The sequence below is a fragment of the Pinus tabuliformis genome, chromosome 5_2 (assembly GCF_031772625.1).
Source record: "Pinus tabuliformis cultivar Carrire ecotype Pingquan chromosome 5_2, CPIR1, whole genome shotgun sequence".
Taxonomy (NCBI): Eukaryota; Viridiplantae; Streptophyta; class Pinopsida; order Pinales; family Pinaceae; genus Pinus; species Pinus tabuliformis.
The window spans coordinates 327,545,712-327,568,508 of NC_142306.1; the positions used below are offsets into that span (position 1 = coordinate 327,545,712).

The window sequence follows — 22,797 nt, forward strand, 5'->3', positions numbered from 1 at the left end:
AGTTATTTACAATGTAAATACTGAAAATAAACGCTAGTGCATGAACATATTACAAATCAGCAACTTAATGAAACATAAACAAACACACCATATGACACCATTATTTTCGGACTAATGTCCCTGGAAAAACCCAATGTGGGAAAACCAGTGCAGCTATCTGAGGGTTTTCTTATTAAGCAATATCAAAGTACAATCTGGTGCCGAAACTGGCCTACCCAACAAAGAATTTCCTTGGTAGAAATACCTCTCAATTTCTGACAAATCTCCTGGCTGAAACCCCGAATAATCCTTCCAACAACTACTCAACACCAATCTGCTCTACTGTTAGCCTCTCTCTGGACTGCGCCAGCCCCTCTCTGCCTCACGTTGGCCCTGCATCACCTCGGATGGGTCTGCGTCAGCCCTCTGGCCCTCTGCGTCAGCAACGCTGACCTCTCTGAGGCTCTGTGCAGCTCCCCGCTGCCTCTGCGTGGCCCTACGTGAGCCCTGGTTGGCTCTGTGTCACTCTCCTTGGCTACTGCGCTGCTCTCCCGACACTATCTCTGCCTCTCTATCTCTCTATACTCAAATTCCCCTCAGCTACATCTACCGATCACTAATTCTATCTCTCTTAGCAAATCCAGCTCTAGAGAATAGAATGACTGATCACTCTGGTGTATTCTCCAAGTGACCCTCAAGCCTCCTCTTATACTTTTCCTGTTGACATATCAACGGTTGAGATTAAGTCCCTAATCAACGACTGAGATTAGATCTGGCTTGATCCATGTCTTTTGGACTATTCTAACACAGATTCATATTAATACACATTAATATTTTATTTTCCCTAAGTTTAGACTTAGGGACTCCATTAAAAATATTAATTATTTTAATATCTCTTGATCTGTTTAGAATCTGCCCAAACCCTTTCTGGGTATTGGAGATCTCATGTGCCGCAACCTCTCCACCAAATTTCGTGGCTAGAGCACATCGGATGCTACCCCAAATCAACATTGTTATGTACTCGTTGCCTCTCACTGCAATCCAGTCCACTAGTTCAAATTTATCAGCAAACCCCACTCCAAAAATTGAACTGACTGGTCTCCCTCAGTGTGTCTCCAACTGACCCTCAAGTCTTCTCTTATACTTTTCCTGTTGATGAATCAACAGTCAAGATTAAGTCCCTAATCAATGACTAAGATTAAAATAGACTTGATCCTTATCTCTTAGAAGCTTCTCATCCTTATCTTTATTAATACCCAGTGATATTTTTATTTTCCTAAGTTGAGACTTAGGAATTCATTAAAAATATTAATTATTTTAATAACTCCTCATCCGGATGGAATTTTCCAAAATGATTTCTGGGTCTTCGAGATCTCATGTGCTTTAGCCTCTCAACCAATTTTCATGGCTAGAGCACATTCGATGCTACCCCAAATCAACAGGGTGAAGGGTCTCTAGGGTATCATAACTTCTCCAGAAGGAGGAGAAAATTGGTCTCAGGTGTTTCTCTCAGAAGTGTCTCAGTTTTTCTGTAGAATCATTCCTTGTAAAGTGATTGTTGTTGTAGATTAATAAATAAACCCTCATCTGCTGCACTAGTTTGCCCACATTGGGTTTTTCCGAGGACAATTGTCCAAAACAACTGTGTTGATGTGATTGATTCTTGTGCTTGTATATGACTGTTATTTTCTCAATGTAATTATGTGATAACTGCAGTAGAATTTATTTTAATGTTTACTGAAGGGTTTCGTAAATAACTTATTTGAGAGATAAGTAGGTGAAATAAATCAGTTACTGTAGTAGAATTTCGTGTTAGAAATTTTCACAGGAAGCTTTAGCGCTGCATGAGGAAAGGATGCTTGGAGAAAGTGAGAAAGAGACAATGTACATTTGTACACTAGAACAAGGATCCATCCTTGGAGAGGATGACAGTGATGAAGAAGATGCTGATGAGGGGCTCATTAGGAGTCTCACAAATTATTTGGAGAAGGCAATCAACATGAAGAAATGGTGACAAAAGCATCAAATGAGGCTACAAGGCCTTATGATTTTAAAACTGAAAATTTGTGTGTGAATGTAGGTTTAGCAAATAATGGTGGACAATTTTGGGAGATTGTTACAAAGATGAAGAAGAATGGACAAAATTTGAATTCTGTTATAAATGGAGAAGTCGAACAAATGCATGCGCAAAGTATTGAGGTTGAATATGATAAAAAATTGGAGATGAAGAAGGACAAGTAGAGGCTGGTTTCTGCTCTAGAGAAAGATGAAGTGCTTATAAGGTGTGAAGTTGAACTACAATTGTTGGAGAAGTTTCCGGAAGAGGAGAGAAATGGAAGGAGAGCATTTATACATGTCTAATTGTTGAATTTTCTAAGTCTATCCATTAGAATTTAATCTGTATTCTGTTGGTTTATTTTTTCTACTTGTAAATTATGAACAAGTTATTTAAAACATTTAAATACCAAAATAAACACAATACAGTCACAACATCTACCAATCATCAACTGAAAGAAAACAAGCACACAAGTGACACCGTTATTTTTGGACAAATGTCCCCGGAAAAACCCAATGCGGGAAAATCGATACAGCTATTCTGAGGGTTTATTATTATGCAGTATTTCCTTGAGTACAACTGGGTGCCTAACTGGCTCACCCGACAGAAAAAAATACACGATAGCAATACCTCTATATTCAGAAACAGGGATTCAAAAAACCTGTCCCACGAAACCCTCTCCGACACCACTGAAGCTCAGCGTTGGCCCCTCTAGCCTCTGCGTCAGCCCCAGGACCCTCTGCGTCAGCCCTCTGAGGCACTGCGCAGCCTCTGGGACCCTCTACGTCACTCTAGCAGCCTCTGCGTGGATGACACAGTCCCTCTGGCCTTTGTGTTGTCTCTGCTGGGCTATGTGTGGCTTGAACTGGCTGCTGCTCTCGCTCTCTCTGCTTCTGCACTGGTCTCTCAGTACTGTCTTTGCCTCTCTGTCCAGTACTCATTGCCCCTCGCTGCTGATCACTGATTCACTTTTGCTTAGCAACCCCGCTCTAGCAAAATGAATGACTGATCACTCTGGTGTATTCTCCAACTGACCCTCAAGCCTCCTCTTATACTTTTCTCGTTGGTCCTTCAACGGCCGAAATTAAATCTCTAATCAACGATTAGGATTAGATTTGGCTTGATCCATGACTTTTGGAACCTTCTAACCCAGTTTTATATTAATACCCATTGATATTTTATTTTTCCTAAGTTTAGACTTAAGTACTCCATTAAAAATATTAATTATTTTAATATCTCTCAAACTGGGTACAATCTATTCAAACCATTTATGGGTCTTGGAGATCTCATGTGCTTTAGCCTCTCCACCCATTTTCATGGCTAGAGCACATCCGATGCTACCCCAAATCAACACTAATAACATAAATATGTATACCACACCTGAAGAAATTTCGGTAGAATGTGATGAACAATTTCCTTGTGCCAATACAAATTTTAAAATTGATTTTATAGAAAAGTGGCTAACAGGAAATATAGAAGATGGAAGCCATAGAAATTCTGCACATTTGGATGAGAAGAAGGACGAGATGCAGCAGTTAGAGGACAACAACAATATGTTTCAGCAAGGAGACAACGATATCTTTGCTAAAGGGCAGCAGGAGGAAAGACATACAAGTGTCTTAAATAGCTATGGAGGAATGAAAGACAAATTTTCCATGAAGGAAACACAACTAGTGGAGGGCAACATAGATCAATACCAACAGAGATACAACATCTTCAAGGAAGATCGAGGAATGGCCCTTTCCATGCTTGTCGTCAGCCGTCAAGGCCTACTAACCTGAGCCGCAGGTCTGTCGTGACCTTACCTCCTTCTCGGCCCCTTCTCCTGCTTCCTCCAGCCCTGCCACAGCCTTTTCCCCTACCTCCTCTTCCCTCGGCTCCCCTCTTTCTTCCCTTATCCCCTCACGACAGCCCTTACTCCTCCCCTCCTGCCTGCCATAGCCTCCTCCCAGCCCTCCATGACCTCAAGCCCTCTTCTGCCAGCCTCCAACCCTCCTCCGTGAGTTTCTTTTCCTCTGTTGTAGCTTTCTTCCCCTCTCAGCAACCTCTCTAGGCCTCCTTCTACCCTAATGCAGGGCCCATTTGGCCTTGTGGTCCCTCATTCTTGACCTCCCTTCCCCTTATTTGTCTCTGTGGGTATCTTTAAGTATTCTGAAGCTAACTTTGAGCATGTTGCAAAGATTTGGAGTTAAATTTTATGTTCACAGGTGGTCTGGTCATTGAAGGAATTGTGATTAATTTTCCTAGTGATCTTCAAGGCCCAGGGCCTACTGGTTTGTCACCCTCAAACCCTTACTCCTCTCACTGTTTCCATTTCAGCTCTCTGATTTCTTCTTAGCAGTAAATAAAAGTTCATTTATGTGACGTAAGAGTAATCTAGTAAGTTGCTTGATAAATTAACAAGTCATTGCATGAGTTGGGTTTTCATTTTATTGACTTGTCTCTCAAGAAATTAATGACTGTCATCTATGTTAGAGATGCGTAATAAGATCTGAAAATACATCAGTGGCAAGGCCATTTTCTCATTGTTTGCTCTCTATCTCGATTCTCAAGTTCTTTAATCTAGCTCAAAAGGAAGTAAAAATTTTGGAATTGTTGGACATATTTGGCACTTATTTACTTACTGCTGTCCCAAAATAATCACTGTTCATTCAAAGTCATTGAAATACAAGTGGCATACAGAAGGATCATTGATGTTGTTCTATATTGATATTGCTCATTGCAATTATATTGAAGCGAGTTACTATTGGTTTGATGCACTAACATATTTGTTGCAAGTTCCCTAAGGCTTCAAAGTTTGCACTAAGATCACTCTCTAAAATCACTTGACAAACTAAACATCATAATCCAATAATCTTGCTAAGTTGTTGTTCAAGAGCTAATCTAAGGATCCAAGATGTTGGTGTTTCTTGCATCTAAGCGGATATTGGCATTAAGCGCATATTGTGAATAATTTTCTTAGCATCTTGTCACTTTGAAATCTAATTTTCTAATTATGTATAAGATTGCATCATTGCTTAATAAGTGCTCTAATTGCTTATGGTTCCCTTGACATTTATTGTGGACAATAATAAACCATTGTAAAAGATACTTCTTGCACTTAAGCGGTTGTCTTCCTTCCTTGGTATATATCTCCTGTGGGCAATATCTCATATTGATGATCTTTTCTGTAAGTAATGTCAACATCTATCTTGAGCAAGTGGCATCTTAAATTGGAAATCATTGGCTAATTGTTGAATAGATAATTGATCTAATCATTACTCTGGGTTTATTGGTTGTTGTTATCTTGAGCGTATTGAAAAATCATTTATCTTGTTGGGCACATCTTGATATCTTGTTAGCACTTGTTAAATTTGCACTTGTTCTTATGGTTAAGGTTGTCTTTTGAATATCATTGTTGTTGATTTTTGGTAGCATAGGATGTGCTCTGGCCATGAAAATTGGTGGAGATACTATGGCACATGAGATCTTCAAGACCCATAAATCGTTTGGAGAAATTCCACCCAGATGAAGAGATATTAAAATAATAAATATTTTTAATCAGTTCCTAAGTCTAAACTTAGGGAAATAAAAATATTAATGTGTATTAATATAAAATGGGTGAGAAAGTTCTAAGTCACGAGGATCAAGTCAGATCTAATCTTAGCCGTTGATTAGGGACTTAATCTCAGTCATTGAATCATCAACAGGAAAAATATAAGAGGAGGCTTGAGGGTCAGTTGGAGATACACCAAGTTGATCGAGAATTCAATTTTCTAAGGCAGGGTTTGTTGCGAAATCGAGTTAGTGATCTATTGCAACGAGGGGCAGTTTGGCAGAAGGCCAAGAATGCATAGCAGAGAGGCAGAGAGAGTGCCAGAGAGATAGCGCAGAGGACGCAGAGGGCCAAGAGGCTGACGGAGACGCAACATAGGCTAACGTAGCCAGCGCAAAGGGCTACAAAGCTAACGTTGCGCTGCAGAGGCAGCGCTAAGGAATTTTCGTGGGGCAGAGTGAGAGCTGGTTAGTTGACGCAGAGTCGTAGAGGGTGACACAGTTCCTGAGGGTAGCTTGGAGCAGCTTTTGTTGTCCAGCTAAGGAGCAGTCAAAGTCACTGTGAGGCTATTCATCCGGTTGTTGGTTAGCTGGAATATCTGTCTTTCGAAGAAAGGAATTTCTGCGAAGGAAAATCTCGAAAGGGTGAGCCATTTCTGGCACCCTAGTTGTATTCAAAAAACTGCATAATAATAAAACCCTCATATCTGCTGCAGCGGTTTTCCCACATTGGGCTTTTCCAGGGACGATTGTCCAAAAATAACGGTGTCCCTTGTGTTGTCTCAGTTCATTTCAGTTGTTGCTCTGTATATGTGTGAAGGTTCCATTTGTGTTTATTTCGGTATTGATATTGATAAATAACATGTTAATTGAAAGAACAAGTAGGAGATAATAAACCAGATAATGCAGTAGGGATTTCTGATGTGTCAGACTTAGAAATTTCCACACGGTATCAGAGCGATTGCATATCACAGGAGGACTGAAGACACCAATAGAAATCTAAAATTTTGCAGCAGAAGCAACTGTCCCGAGAGACAGCCTATTCCAGAGCAAAAGTAGCAAGAGAAGTGACGCAGAGCTCGCGCCATGATTTTGGGCCAAGGGAAGGGCCAACGCAAAGGCAGAGAGAGGTAGAAGAGGCTCACGAAGAGCCACGTCATCCTGCTCGGCCAGGTAGGATTGGCGTAGTTGGCCAGAGGAGCAGATTCAGCCTTTACCAAGATTGCGCAGAGCCTGAAAGGCTCAATTTCTTCAGTCGCCGAGGCTTGGGGAGTTGTGCGCAGATTGTGATTTGAGGAGTTGGGACGTTGTTTCTGTCGATACAAAACAATGTCTAAGGAGACGGAACCAAGGTCGAGGGAATCACTATCTCGACAGATTTCTAGCCAAGGAATCCAAATCTGAGTTGCAGCTGCAAGGAGGATTGGAGAGGAACAGTTAGACAACTGGCCAGAGGATTTCCAGGAGGGAAATCAGGACTTAGAGGGAGATTTCCAGGAGGGGAGTCGAGACTCAAGGGGAGTCCAAAAGAGGAGCTGAAATGGCAGTGAACGAACTGAGGGATCAGGATAGGTTGGACGGGGCTTCCAACTTTGTCATCTGGAAGGCCAGGATCCTGACAGTCCTGGATCGACATCGCATCAAGGACTTTGCCTTGAAAGTAGTGGTTATCCCAGTTGACCCAATTGAGAATGAGAAGTATGAGGATGCAATGGCGAGGGCGAAGTGCATGATCCTAGAGGGGGTCAAAGATCATGTCATACCACATATTGCTGAGAAGAACAGAGCAAAGGAGATGTGGGACACACTGACCACCTTATACCAGGGCTCTTTCGTGCGGCGGAAGATGCTATTAAAGAATCAACTGAGGTCATATCAAATGCATAAGGGAAAGCTAATAGATCCATTCCTTCTCAGGTTGCAAGAGATTCGCGACCATCTTACTTCCGTGGGGACTATACTGGATCTAGAGTTTATGGTTAGGATTGCCCTGAATGCAGTCTCCGAGTGGGAGACATTTGTCCAAAGTATTTTGGGCAGGGCTACTCTTCCCAGTTGGGAGGAGATTTGGGCAGCTCTTCGACAGGAAGAGATCAGGAGGATGACCAAGGTGGGGAGTAGTGGTAAGGGAGCTCGACTCAGGAAAGAGGAAGAGGAGAGTGCGGCTTTAGCATCTGCGGGACAGCAAGGGAAGAGGAAGAAAAATGACATCTCCAAGGTTAAGTGCTTCCATTGTGGGGCGCTGGGACATTATGCATCCCAATGTCCTAGGAAGAAAAACAAGGGAGAGGCTTCCAATTCAAAGGCATCTCAAGCTAAGGAATAGAAAGAGGTCGAGACTGATGACAATTGTGCCATGAGTGCTCATTCGTCTCTAAAGAAGAGGTGGGGAGACATCGAGTTATAGTCAGGAGGACTACATACTAGGGGTAGGATCCTTGAGGTACCCAAAATCTTAGATCACATCCAGCTACGGGAGTCCTTAACGACAGTAGCATGATGACAAGTGTCGGGTGGAGCAAGGTGTGATGGAGCATCAAAGCAGTGCTAGAGTGCAGAAGTCTGTAGCAGCACAGTGGAGGTTGCAGTAGTGCGAGAGGCACATAGGTGTTTTGTAGCATCAGAGTAGCAGCAGAGGCAGCACTGGATAGCAGTAGAGGTGGCTTCAACATCACGAGGCTTCCAGACTGACCAGGATGTTAGTGTTTGGGTGAAGTCAATTACTTACTTCTCGGTAACTGAGTTGCAATGCAACAGTTAGTAGTGGCAGTGCTATGGGCAGCATGATACATCATTTTGAGAGGGAGTTGTAGTACAAATGTAACAATGCCAGTGGCAATGTCATGGGCAACAATACAGGAAGCAACAGTACAGTGGATGTGGGGCAGTAGGCCAAGCATCAGCACAGAGGACCCATGTCGAGGATCAGTGTGATACTTCTATGGTGAAGCATTACTAGAGCACATTCCTCGCTAAGAGGGTGTGTTGATTTTTCGTAGCATTAGATGTGCTCTAGCCATGAAAACTTGTGGAGAGTCTAAGGCACATGAGATCGCCAAGACCCAGAAATCGTTTGGAGAAATTCCATCCGGATGAAGAGCTATTAAAATAATTAATATTTTTAATGGGTTCCTAAGTCTAAACTTAGGAAAATTAAAATATTAATGTGTATTAATATAAAATGGGTGAGAAAGTTCTAAGTGACGACGATCAATCCAGATCTAATCTTAGTTGTTGATTAGGGACTTAATCTCGATCGTTGAATCATCAACAAGAAAAGTATAAGAGGAGCCTTGAGGGTCTGTTGGAGATACACCAAGTTGATTAAGAATTCGATTTTCTGGGGCAGGGTTTTTAGAGAAATCGAGTTAGTGATTTGTTGCAGTGAGGGGCAGTTTAGTAGAAGGCTGAGAATACATAGCAGAGAGGCAGAGAGAATGCTAGAGAGACAACGCAGAGGATGCAGAGGGCCAAGAGGTTGATGCAGAGGGCCAAGAGGTTGACGCAGGGAAAGCAGAGGCTGACGCAGGCAACGCAGGCAACACAGAGGGCTGCAGAGATGACGCTGGCTGAAGAGGTAGCATTGAGGAATTTTTGTGGGGCAGACTGAGAGTTGGTTAGCTGACGTAGAGCCGTAGAGGGTGACGCAGTTCCTGAGGGTAGCTTGGAGCAGCTTTCGCTGTCCAGCTAAGGGAGCAGTCGAAGTCACTGTGAGGCTATTCATCCAGTTGCTGATTAGCCGAAATTTCTGTCTTCGAAGAAAGGTATTTCTGCCAAGGAAAATCTCTGAAGGGTGGGCCATTTCTGGCACACTAGTTGTACTAAAAAAACTGCATAATAATAAAACCCTCATATTTGTTGCACCAGTTTCCCGCATTGGGTTTTTACGGGGACAATTGTCCAAAAATAATGTTGTCCCTTGTGTTGTCTCAATTTATTTCAGTTCTTGATCTGTATAAGTGTGAAGGTTGCATTTGTGTTTATTTCAATATTTATATTGATAAATAGCTTGTTAATTGAAAGAACAAGTAGGAGACAATAAACCAGATAATGCAGTAGGGATTTTTGATGTCTCAGACTTGGAAATTTCCAAAATTGTAAAGTACTTGTTTCCTCAACTCAAAGTCTAATCTTAATTAAGTACTTAAGGGAACATCAAACAATCTCACCATTAAGAATCATTCAAATTTGCACAAGCATTCTAAGTTTAGTTGCATTAACAACTTACCTCCAAACATAAGCTTGGTTGACAGATATTTAGGGCTACTCTCTCTCAATTTAGCTTGAGGAACTTAGACCCTCTTTAGTGGTTAAAATGGTGACATTGCAGTCGTTAGAGTTGTTGAAATTTCTAAGTATTACCTGTTAGAAATTTTATCTGTATTCTCTGGTTTATTTCTCCTACTTCTAAATTACAAACAAGTTATTTAAACATATAAATATCGAAATAAACACAATACAACCTCAACCATCTACAAATCAACAGCTGAAAGAAATAGCAAACAGACAAGTGACACTATTATTTTTGGACAACTCGTCCCCGGAAAAACCCAACTTGGGAAAACCGGTGTAGCAATTCTGAGGGTTATTTTTCTATGCAGTCTATCTAAGTACAACTAGGTGCCAAGCCGGCTCACCCGACAGATAAAATAATCCGGTAGTAATACCTCTTCGGAAGTAGATATTCAGAAAATCTGCCCCACAAAACCCTCTCCAGCACAACTAAAGCACCACGTCAACCCTCCTGGCCTCTACGTCAGCCTCAAAACCCCCTGCGTCAGCTCTCTGAGGCTCTGTGCAGCCTCTCTAGCTCTCAGCGTCACTCCTACAGCCTCTACGTGGATGATGCAGGCCCTCCTGGCCTCTGCGCTGTCTCTGCTAGCTTCTGCATGGCTCCCTCTAGCTTTTGTGTTTGCCTCTCTGCCTCCACATTGGTCTTCCAACACTATCTCTACCTCTATGTCTCGTACTCATTGCCCCTCACTGCAAATTGATCACTGATTCGACTTTTCTTAGCAAACCCCGCTCTAGAAAATCAAATGACTGATCACTCTGGTGTCTTCTCCAACTGACCCTCAAGCCTCTTCTTGTACTTTTCCTGTTGGTCCTTCAATGGCCGAGATTACATCTCTAATCAACCGCTAAGATTAGATTTGGCTTGATCCATGTCATTTGGAACCTTCTAACCCAGTTTTATATTAATACCCATTAATATTTTATTTTTCCTAAGTTTAGACTTAGGAACTCCATTAAAAATATTAATTATTTTAATATCTCTTTAACCGGGTAGAATCTGCCCAAACCATTTATGGGTCTTGGAGATCTCATGTGCTTTAGCCTCTCCACTAATTTTCATGGCTAGAGCACATCCGATGCTACCCAAAATCAATACTCCCTCCTAGCGAGGATTGTGCTCTAGTAATACTCCACAGTGTGCATCACTCTGATTATACGACACCAGTACCTATGTTGATACTAGGCCTCCCCGCCCAATATCCTCTACATTGTTGCATCCTATACTGCTGCCCATGGCCCTACCACTGCCACTGCTACATCCGTACGACAACTCCCTCTACATCCGTGCTGTTGTTGGTCCTTTCTCCCATCACTACAACCCCCTCTCATCATGCTGCATCGTGCTACTGCTAACTGCTACTGCACTGCTACTCAGTTACTAAGAAGTAAGTAACTGATCCACCCAACTACTGACATCCCTGTCAGGCTAGAAACACTCTCGATGCTGAAGCTCTCTCTGTCACTATATTGTGCTCCCTCTATTGCCTTTGCACTACTACAACAACTTCGCGCCTCTGTGTTGTTGCAACAACTTTGTGCCTCTTGCACTGCTGCAAGCCTCTCTGTGCCATCCTGCATTGTTGCAACCTCCTTTGTGCCTCTCGCACTACTGCAAGCCTCTCTGTGCTACCAGGGACTTCTGCACTTCTAACACTCTCTGTCACTTCATCTGCATCCGTTTCTACCGACATTCGCCATCTTGCTACTCTAACTTTGGGGCTCCTGTAGCCAGGTATAATCCAAGAGTTTGGGTACCTCAAGGATCTTGCCCCTCATCGCCTGTAGTCCTCCTGACTATAGCTCGATGTCTCCCCATCTCTTCTCTAGAGGTACATGAGCACTCATGGCACAATCGTCATCCTCCTCTACCTCCTTCTTCGCCTTCGCTAGCGTTGCCTTGGAGTCATACGCCTCTCCCTTATTCTTCTTCCTTGGACACTAGTTCGCATAATGCCCCAATTCCCCATAGTTGAACTTAATCTTGGAGAGGTCCTTTTTCTTCCTCTTCTCGTGCTTCCCCGCAGATGCCAAAGCTGCATCCTCTTTCTTCTTGATCCAGACTCCTTTGTTGTGACTTTCTGTCTTGGATATTCATCTGATCTCTTCTTGGCAAAGAGCTGCCCACAATTCTTCCCAATCTGGAAGATTCGCCCTGCCCAGAATTCTCTGGACAAATGTCTCCCACTCCTCGAAGACTGCATTCAGGGCGGTCCTCACCATCAACTCCTGATATGACGTGGCCACTATGGAAGTTAGTTGGTCTCGGATCTCCTTCAGTCTACAGAGGAAATGATCTATCTACGCCCCCTTATGCATCTGGTATGACTACAGCTGACTCTCAAGTAACATCTTCCTCTGCATGGAAGTGTGCTGATACAATGTCTTCAAGACGTCCCACATTTCCTTTGGCGTTTCCTTCTCGGCAATATGTTGACCACATGATCCTTGACCCCATCAAGGATGATGCATTTTGCCTTGGCCATTGCTTCCTCTTACTTTTCATTGCCAGCTGGGTCAACTGGGATACCCATTGTTCTCAAGGTGAAGGCCTTAATGTGATGTCTTATCTAGAATGGGCAGGATCTTGGCCTTCCAGACCACAAAGTTGGATGCCTCGTCCAGCCTGTCCTGATCCGTCAATCCATTCATGGCCATCTCTCTGCTCTTCCTTTTGTCTCCTCCGAGTCTCTACTTCCCTCTGGAAGTTCTCTCTTCGACTCCCTCTGAGTCTCGATTTCCCTCATGGAAATCTGCCTGCCAACCATCGAGTCGCACCTCTCCGATCTCCTATGCACCTACACACTGATTTGGATTTCTTGGCTAGAAATCCAACTAGGTAGCGACTCTCTCTACCTTGATTTTTCCCCGTTAGGTACTGTTCTGTCTCGGCAGCAACAACACCCCACTAGCTTCACTCCTCACAATCTGCTCATAGCTTCTTAAGCCCCAACAACTGAAGGACTGAGCCTCTAGGCTCTGCGCAATCCCAGCACTGGTTGAAATGCTCCACTAGCCAACTGCATCAACCCTTCTAGTCTCTGTGTGGCTCTTCGTGAGCCTTTTCTACAATCCTCAGCCTCTGCGTTGGCCTTTCTTTGGCTCGAACTGATGACGCAGTCCCTCTGCATCAAACCTTCTCCGTCGCTTTCTGCTAGGAACAACTTTTGTCACTCAGGATAGTTGTTTCTGCTGCAAATGCTCTGCTTCAGCTGGTGCCTTCAGCTCTCCTATGATCTGCAACCACGTTCTGATACCAAGTATTACCCGTTATAAATTTTGTCTGTATTCTCTGGTTTATTTCTCCTTGTTAATAACGAACAAGTTTTTTAAACATATAAATATCGAAAAAAACACAATATAGTCTCAACCATCTACAGATCAATAGTTGAAAGAAATAGCAAACACACAAGTGACACCGTTATTTTTGGACAACTCATCCCCGGAAAAACCCAACTTGGGAAAACTGGTGCAACAATTCTGAGGGTTATTTTTTTATGCAATCTATCTGAGTACAACTGGGTGCCAAACCGGATCACCTAACAGAGAAAATAATCCGGCAATAATACCTCTCTATTCGAAAGTAATTCCGAAAATCTACCCCACGAAACCCTCTCCAGCACAACTGAAGCACTGCGTCAGCCCTCCTAGCCTCTGCGTCAACCTCAAAACCCCCTGCATCAGCTCTCTAAGGCTCTGCGCAACCTCTCCGACTTTGCGTCACTCCTGTAGCCTCTACGTGGATGACACGGGCCCTCCTGACCTTTGCGTTGTCTCTGCTAGCCTCTACGTGGCTCCCTCTAGCTTATGCATCTGCCTATCTGCCTCTGTGCTGGTCTTCTAGCACTATCTCTGCCTCTTTGTCTCGTACTCATTGCATCTCGCTGCAAACTGATCACTGATTTGACTTTTCTTAGCAAACCCTGCTCTAGAAAATCGAATGACTGATTACTCTAGTGCCTTCTCCAACTGATGCTCAAGCCTCTTCTTATACTTTTCCTGGTGGTCCTTCAATGGCCGAGATTACATCTCTAATCAACGGCTAAGATTAGATTTGGCTTGATCCATGTCATTTGAAACCTTCTAATCCAATTTTATATTAATACCCATTAATATTTTATTTTTCCTAAGTTTAGACTTGGGAACTCCATTAAAAATATTAATTATTTTAATATCTCCTTAACCAGGTAGAATCTGCCCAAACCATTTCTGGGTCTTGGAGATCTCATGTGCTTTAGCCTCTCCACCAATTTTCATGGCTAGAGCACATTAGATGCTATCCCAAATCAACAAGAGCTATAGTTTCTACAGCGCCAGAGGTATCGAGTGGTTGGAACATAGGGGGAAGTATCATTAATCAAGCCTTTGCTTGCTTCCCGTTGGCTTCCATCCCACAACTTGCTCTAGAGACTAGTTCCAAAACAGTTAAGATGGAGGTTACACTTAGAACAAACATTTAACTTAAAATCAACCAAGATTAGCTTGTAGGATTTACACTTCATATAGGATAGTCATTCATCCAAGTATCGATTGTTCATCCGGTTACTTGGTCTCTAATTTTTAATAAGCAAGAAGTTGACTCCATAAGACACTAGTCTCACATTTGAATTTAATCTAATCCTTAAGTCTTACTAAAATTAACCATGTAGCTAGGCCATTCAATCGTGTCTCCCAGACCAGTTGGTTACCAACTTGTCCTTCACCTTTACTTTTTCATAGGGACTAACCCCCATAGCCTGCTGTTGGAGACAGCTAGAATGGAGAGGTCGAGGATCAGAGTGACAGCCCCCGACCTGAGTCATTGTCGTAGTGCCTATACAATTTGAGCGACAATAGGGCCCATCTCTTGGATATTGTTTGGTTGGTTTTGTTGGATAGTCAAAGGATTGACTTTGACTCTTGGTTGATTGGATCATTGCACGCTCTCTCTCTCTCTTTGAACATTTTATGACAATCTAATAAGAAGAAGAATTTGAAAGGGATTTCCCTAGTCTTTGACCAAATTCTTGAGTCTCTTATTGCTCTTGATTGTCTTCCACTGTATATTGCATTTTTTGTTCTATCTACAATGGTTATTGATAATTGGAAGATTAAATTGTTTTGAAAGATTGTTAATTGAAGAAAAGAATTGGGCTAAAGTGATTGTATCAGGATTCAACATAGAACAGTGGAAAATTAACACATTGCCCCATTGTTAGCACTTTATCTAGCTTTTGTCTTGCAAGGTTTCTCTCTCCAAGGCCTGCTAGATTTTGTGGTAAGAGGCTGTACATGTATCTAGTCAAAGATGTCACCCACCTAACCTGTATAGTTCCTAGAATGGGTTTAAGTTGGTCATTAGGTTAGCGAAGGATGCTTTCCGTGAAAGTTTCATACTTGTCATGGCTTATGCATCCATCATAGTATTAAGATACAAATTCATAAAATTCATGTGCAAAACATGTAAATAATCTGCCCTATTTAATATATGAATAAGATCTACAACCTAAGGTCACTGGTAACAAACCCCTAGCTCTTTCTGAATGTTTAGCATTAGACCATATAGAAAAATCTGAATATTATTTGAACCAGCACGGGCATGGGCAAATTCATGATGAAAGGATCAACAAGAACAATTGTTGGTATTTGTTGAAACATTCCCCCAACTTTGGGTGCTTATTCCAAGCCAAGAAAGTATGACTTTCTTTTCCCTACAAGGTGAAATGGTTCTAAACAAATTTAAAGTAAAACTCCGTTGCAATTTATTCTTGGAATTTCATTCACCCACTTTTCATAACATGTTAATTTTTAACATTTAATCTTAAGTAATTCTCAACATTGACCTTTGGGTGTCATTTAGAACAACTTTAAGGTGAACTTCCTCATGTCATCACTAATATTTCTAGTCTTTCCTGCTCTGAGCATCATTCTAGCACCTCTTTCCTGGCCTATAATAAACAGAATGTTAGAGAATTGATTCAATGCCTAAAGCCAACCTTTTTCTTCTTATCCAAATAAGTAAACACAAATCGATATTAACACTTTAACTTATTCAAACACAAATTCTGTTTTAGAAATAAAATTTAAGGATTGCATATAAAGATCTTCTCAGCAAAAGTTATAGTATATACCTTCCAAATCATGAAAGGTTCATCCCAATCTTCCTTTGTATCATTCTGGAAAATTCCATAAAAATATTCTGTAGAAAAGACTTTGTTTTCTTTAGTAGTAGAACTTTTGCTTCGACACAGATGTAGCAATAAGCACTGCATCATCAATTCAATTACACATATTATAATATGAGAAGATATCACCACATTTTTAATCATTTTCTTATCCACATGAGGTAATGCCTGGGGTTCAAATATAGTATAAATCTAAGCAAACTTGTTGCAGAAAAAGCTAGTACAGAATTTGATGTAACCTTATCATTGAGCAATGCATCAACTTTGAGCAATAAAGCCCATGGCATCCACATCTCCTCTAGTGAGCTCAACCACCATAAAATTATTGTTTTACATTTTACATGTTAATAGAAATTTTAAAAGATTAATGCCATCTCTAAGCCATAGGCAAGAATTATGACATGACATTAACATTGATAACTTCAACATGGTCAATTCCAACTAGAAAAATCTTTTGATGGGAGACTATAAGACATCAAATATCGATATAAATGCAGAGACTATTCTTCATTGGATAAATGATTATGGCCAGTGCACATGTACATTGACTCTTAGTATGAAATGCCACCCTTAGAAAGCTTGATTAATATTACACACACTACTGCCATAATGGTTGGTACTGGTCACCACAAGTTTAAGTGGGCAGAACTGTATTGCCTTTCTAAAAGCACATGCATTCTGAACGTCAATGTCCATGACTTCGAAAAAGGTGAAATTGCTAAAGCTAACAAATTATTAATTTGAAATAATTGCAATTCTACCTGGAAATTTTTTGACATTAGAATGGAAGCTGAATAGACCATTGAAATAAAAGACATTCATGGCACACCATTGATAAATGGAATTAGGGTCCAAGAAGGTTAAAAGATATTATTTGTCAAAATTTCATTCTAAATTCCTTTTAACCATAGGTGGATTGATAAAAGTGTTAGAAACACAAATTGATAAGTAACAACTCACAATGTTCAGAGCCTATACAAGGTCAAAATATAATCCTTAATCTGTCATAGTAGAATCAGAAAATGTAAAAGAGTGTAGCATGGGAAACAGTTATACTTCATTTGGGGTAAAATCTCAAATGGTTATTAGAAAATTATCAAATGAAGTACGAGAATTAGTGTTTGTTGAGTACTGTTGTTTCTGGATGGCTTAGTTTGAGGAACGATAATATAGGTTTAAAATCCTAGTGATCCCAGGATTTTTTATAAATAAAAAGCTTATAATAAATGAGGAGAAGTTGTTTTGTTGTGAAAAAATGAGGTCTGCTCAACTCATCCCCATTGAGGTTATCCCTATAATTGATTGCATGTTGAGAATAGTGTAATCCTCACATTCAGCAACAATAAACACCTACACTAAAACGGATACAGGAACAGATACAGATAAATGGAGGGAAATGAATACAAGAAATTCTCAGAAAAGTTGGATATGATATGGTGGGGAGATGACAGAGATATGTATATTGTCATAGACAATATTCCTCTATCTTGATTGTCATAGATAACCCAATCCCTATCAAGTATTTCATCAAGAGCATACCACCCAATTCTAAACATTGACTTCGAAATCCTAAAATTACTCAAAGGTTGAATCCAATTGCTACCATCTAACAAAAGTATACACCGACTGCACCTTTACAAGAAGTGTTGGAATTTGTAAGTAATTCCAATTTTTGGATGCCAGATGATGATTTGACTGAGGCATTGTGAGGGTTGTTGACTAATTGATCGATGCATAAAGGGCCTAAATTTGCAGGTTCATCTAACTGTTTGGGACTGACTTGGATGATCAAAGTTGACTTAATCAACCATGTTTGAAGAGGAATGGTTAAGTACTGAAGTATAAATAAGTGAGCTCAATGTAACGACCAAAAGTCGTATACGCAGCGGAAATATTTAAAATGCTTTGTAGACAAATACATCCATCGTAGGATAGTAAGTGTAAATTGTATATTATATAAATAATTGATGTAGGGTGATTACAAATGAGAATGAGGGTCCTGTATATATAGCCAGGTAAGTACCCTTTCACAAAAAGGCATGTCTATAAGACATGCCTTTTCATTATTAACTAACTAACAATTAGTTAATTTACTTATTATTTATTATTATATTTATATTATTATGATTATTATTTATTATCTATTTTTATTTATTTTTACATAATTTATGTTAATAGCATTGCCTTCTCCTTCAAAAAGCCTTGTCCTCAAAGCTTACTGATGAAAAATCAGATCTCTTCTGTCGTTCGGAATATCTTATTGTTTCTGAGCTTTTATCTTTGTTGATACAAGACAATATGATGTTCTGAGCAATAGATAGAATTGTCGTACTGAAAACGGATCAGACCATCCTAGATTAACCTTCTATGGAATCTTCTGATTATTGGAATTTTGTAACAAATTGTTACCAATAGACTGAATTGAGCTCACTTTAGTATTCTCTATAACATAAGTTTGTTGTTTATGTTTTGAGTGATACAGATTTGTAGATTGATTAAGGTGTCTACTCTTGTGATTCGGATATAGATAAGCAGTTTTTCTTGTTTGAACTTCCTTTAATGTTTTTATGACAGTGTCTTGATTGCCACTAGGGATTGTTGTTGTTGACTTAACTACTGAATCTTTATTTGGGGTGTCCTCTGTTTGAACGACAACCTCTGAGTATGTTTTTACTTCAATAAGGTTTGGATTTGCCTGAACTACGAGATTAGTGGTCTTGATCTTTGTTTCTTCAGTTTGGACTGCTACATTTGGAGATTTTGATGCTTCCTTTGCGACAAGTTCTTTGAACCTATTCGTCAATGACTTCTTATCGTCCTTAAGTTTTTTAATCTGTTTGAGCAGATTTTGATTATGATTTTTGAGACGTAAGCATTCCTCATTCTCTGAGTCAACTTTATTTTGGCCTTCACGCTTCTCGTCTTTTAAACACTTGATTTGTTCTACTAATGTTTGGTTAAGGCTCTTTAAACGTAATTTTTCTTCTTCTTGTTCTAATAAATGCTCCTTGAGTTCCTTCTTTGATGCTTTAGCTTTCTTGACTTGTTCGAGTAGCTTTTCTTGGTGATCTCTTAGGCGCAAAATTTCTTTGTCTCTGCTGCAAATGACTTCTTCAAGCACTTTTTGCTTTTTTGATATAGTTTTTTTCATTATCTTGAACATCAAATCTGAGATATCCTTAAGGTCTTCTAATGAAGATTTTATTGATTTTGATTTACTTGTTATGTCTCAAAACATGATCATCTTCCCATTATAAGGAAACGTCAAAACTTGTTTCTTTATGTTTAACATGAATGTACCCAAATCCTTAAACTAGGGTTGACCGAGTATGATGTCAGTTTTTTATCCGTCCTTACAACATGAAATTGAGATATGTAGTCATAATGATCTATTGTCACTTGTAGATCACTAATTTTATACTCGTTTTGGTCAAAAATATTTTCCTTTACACCAATGCTTAGCTCTGGAATTAATAGTTGATTTTCCAAGTCGATGTTGATATAATTTTTATCATTGTTTGGGTTGATGGCGACATTAACTTCTCTTCCTTGGATATTTTCTTTTAATGTGATCTATAACTGAAAGACCATTATAGGAAAACCTTTCTTCCTTCATCATTTTAGAATTGAGCTCCATCATTTTTTTCAATGATTGATCCCATTTGTTTTGTCCTAATGACTTAAGGTATTATATTTAAAGTTCCTTTGGACTTTGTACTTCAAGCCTCCTTTAGAAGTGCATAATAGGAAATTGGATTAAAAGAGTTTTGAAGAATTATATATATATATATATATATATATATATATATATATATATATTTTCTACTTACGTTTTTTTCCTTTCGTACTTCAAAAAGAATATTTAAATATTGTTTCAATTGGCTTCTTTTAAATATCTTATTGTCTTTTAAATTTCATATAACTCTTTAAATTTAATTCAATTTCACTTTAACGTAAACTCTTAACTAATATTTTGTCCTTATGAAACCTTTTATAATAATACCTGCTTTGTACTTATATATATTTTCAATAATTTTATGACGTGAACTTTTCTTTAAATACACCTTTATAATATAATACTTCTCTTTATATATATTTTATTTATAATATTTTCTTTTTCTTTTTGAAAAGTTACACCCCTAGTGAAACATGGCTATTCACCTCTTCAGGTATAATATAAAATATATGTTCACTTATGTACTTTTGAGTCGGTTAATGTTCTCCACGTAAAAATTAAAACTTACCATTCACATAAAGAGATTTTGTATTCTTTTTATTTTTCTTTTACTTTTAAAATACCATGGGCAATTACCATGGGTTTCTAAAACCTTTCTTAATGTTTTCCACATAAAAAGTAAAACCTACCATTCACATGAAGAGATTTTGTTTTTCTTTTACTTTTAAAATACCATGGGCAATTACCATGGGTTTCTAAAACCTCCGTTAATGTTTTCCACTTAAAAAGTAAAACATACCATTCACATAAAGAGATTTTGTTTTTCTTTTAATTTTAACATACCATGGGTTTCTAAAACCACGGGCTTGTAAACCACTTAATGAAGAATCAAGATAATATTATTCCTTCTCTTACGTAAGTTTTAAATATATTTGGAAAGATTCTCTCTTAACTTTATCATGCACTTTTTATCAATAATGTATAACCTTTTTTATTTATTTATTTTTAAATCTTTTTTTTGTAATCTTTATATGTACTTATTTTATTTTATTTTTTCTTTTCTTTTTTGAATTTGAATTTTTTTTCTTTATTTATTTTTAATCTTTTTTTTTTGACTTTTTATTTTCTCTCCATATATATATTAATTTTATTATTATTATTATTATTATTGAATGGCCAAATGCTTGATAGAGAAATGGAGAAACTCCAAATTCTTGAGCTCAAAGACCTGGATCAAAGAACACAAATTTGTGCAGCGGTTGAGCAACCAGAGGATTGAACAACTCTAATACCAATGTAACGACCAAAAGTCGTATACACAGTGGAAATATTTAAAATACTTCGTAGACAAATACATCCATCGTAGGATAATAAGTACAAATTGTATATTATATAAATAATTGATGTAGGATGATTACAAATGAGAATGAGGGTCCTATATATATAGCCAAGTAAGTACCCTTTCGCAAATAGGCATGTCTCTAAGACATGCCTTTTCATTATTAACTAACTAACCATTAGTTAATTTACTTATTATTTATTATTATATTTATATTATTATGATTATTGGTTATTATCTATTTTTATTTATTTTTACATAATTTATGTTCATAACAGTTGAGCAAAGTGCGATGACATGCTATATTGCACTCCATGCTATAACACTATCTCTAGATGCCATTGACTTTTCTTCAATATGTTTACTTTTTATGGTTTATACTGATAAAAATGTATGAAATAATATTAAAATATCACATGTATCTCATATGGATCATTTGCTAAATGTGGCATCATCACAATTTCCAACATGACATAAGGGTAGTGGCATGAGAATGTACTAGGAATGGAGTAAATCAAGTCAAGGTCAAGGTCAAGAGTGCACAACGGTTCAAAAAAGGAAAAGCAAAACACTAAAACCTGCTGGAAAATTACTCAAAATAAGTGTTGGTCCATGTAACCCCCTAATAAATCCAGTCTAATGCATGCCGCAATATCAATTCTGATATGCAAGTTGTTTTATCACATATGCATGTCTCTAGGGTTTAGTGTAACAAAGGGATTGGCAAAAGAGTTGCAAAAGAAGATAAACACAATATGTGCTTCTACACTATGTTGTGACCCTAAGACTATAGTAGAGAAGCATTTTATGCAATAAAATACGCGAAGATCAATGCTATTTTGAATCAATAGTAAGTTTCAATAATTTTTCGAACAATACAATGAAAAAAAGATACAATGCATTATAATTTATTTTACCATTCATCAAATTAGAGTTGAGGATTTGGTCTAGATTTGTAAGCTTTGAGGCTTTATTTGTAAGTTATGAGTTTCAATTTAGGGTTAAGCTTTCATATAACCTATTTTTGCTCAGATTGTACAAGCACTACGACAAAGACTCAAGTCAGGCACTGTCACTTTGATCCCCAACCTGTCCGTTCTAGTTGTCTCCCAACAACAAGCTATGGGGGGTAGTCCCTATGAAATGATGGAAATGAAAGACTCGTTGGCAGTCAACAAGTCCGGGAGACATATATTTGGTTAATTTTAGCAAGATTTAGAGACTGGATTAGACTTGAATGTGAGACCAGTGCCTTATGGAGTCAACCTTTTACTTATTATCAATTAGATGCCAAGTAACCAGATGAACAATCGGTGCTTCGATGCGTGGCTATCCTAAATGAAGTGCAAATCCTACAGGCTAGGTGAAATGCAGAGTTTTGGTTGATTTTAAGTCAGATGCCTATTCTAAGTGTAACCTTCCTCTTAACTATTCTGGAAGTTGGAACTAATCTCTAGAGTACGTTGTGGGATGGAAGCCAACGGGAAGCAAGCAAAGGCTTGATTAACGATACCTCCCCCTATGTTCCAACCATCTGATGTCTTCGACGCTGCAAAGACTAAGGCTCTTACGACTGCAAGGTCACCGTATTAACCACTATAGAGGTGCTAAGTCCCTCAAGCTCAATTGAGAAAGGGGTTCCTATTGTCTATCAAAGGTAATTTATTAATGCAAGACTAATTTAGGGTGCTTTATGCAAGATTATGAGTATTTCTTAAGGTGAGATTACTTAAATGTGTACTTAGTTATGATTTTC

At 39.0% G+C, this 22,797-nt stretch overlaps 1 protein-coding gene across 6 annotated transcripts in view; it reads right to left on the bottom strand.

Moving 5' to 3' along the window:
- The window catches only part of LOC149158830 (uncharacterized), a 523,084-nt gene that overhangs the window by 173,315 nt on the left and 326,972 nt on the right, over positions 1–22,797 (bottom strand). For all 6 annotated transcript variants that reach the window (XM_089436325.1, XM_089436329.1, XM_089436328.1 and 3 more), the window contains one exon: positions 15,973–16,107. In XM_089436325.1, coding sequence (XP_089292451.1) covers positions 15,973–16,107 — 135 coding nt within the window. The remainder of the gene's footprint in view (positions 1–15,972; positions 16,108–22,797) is intronic.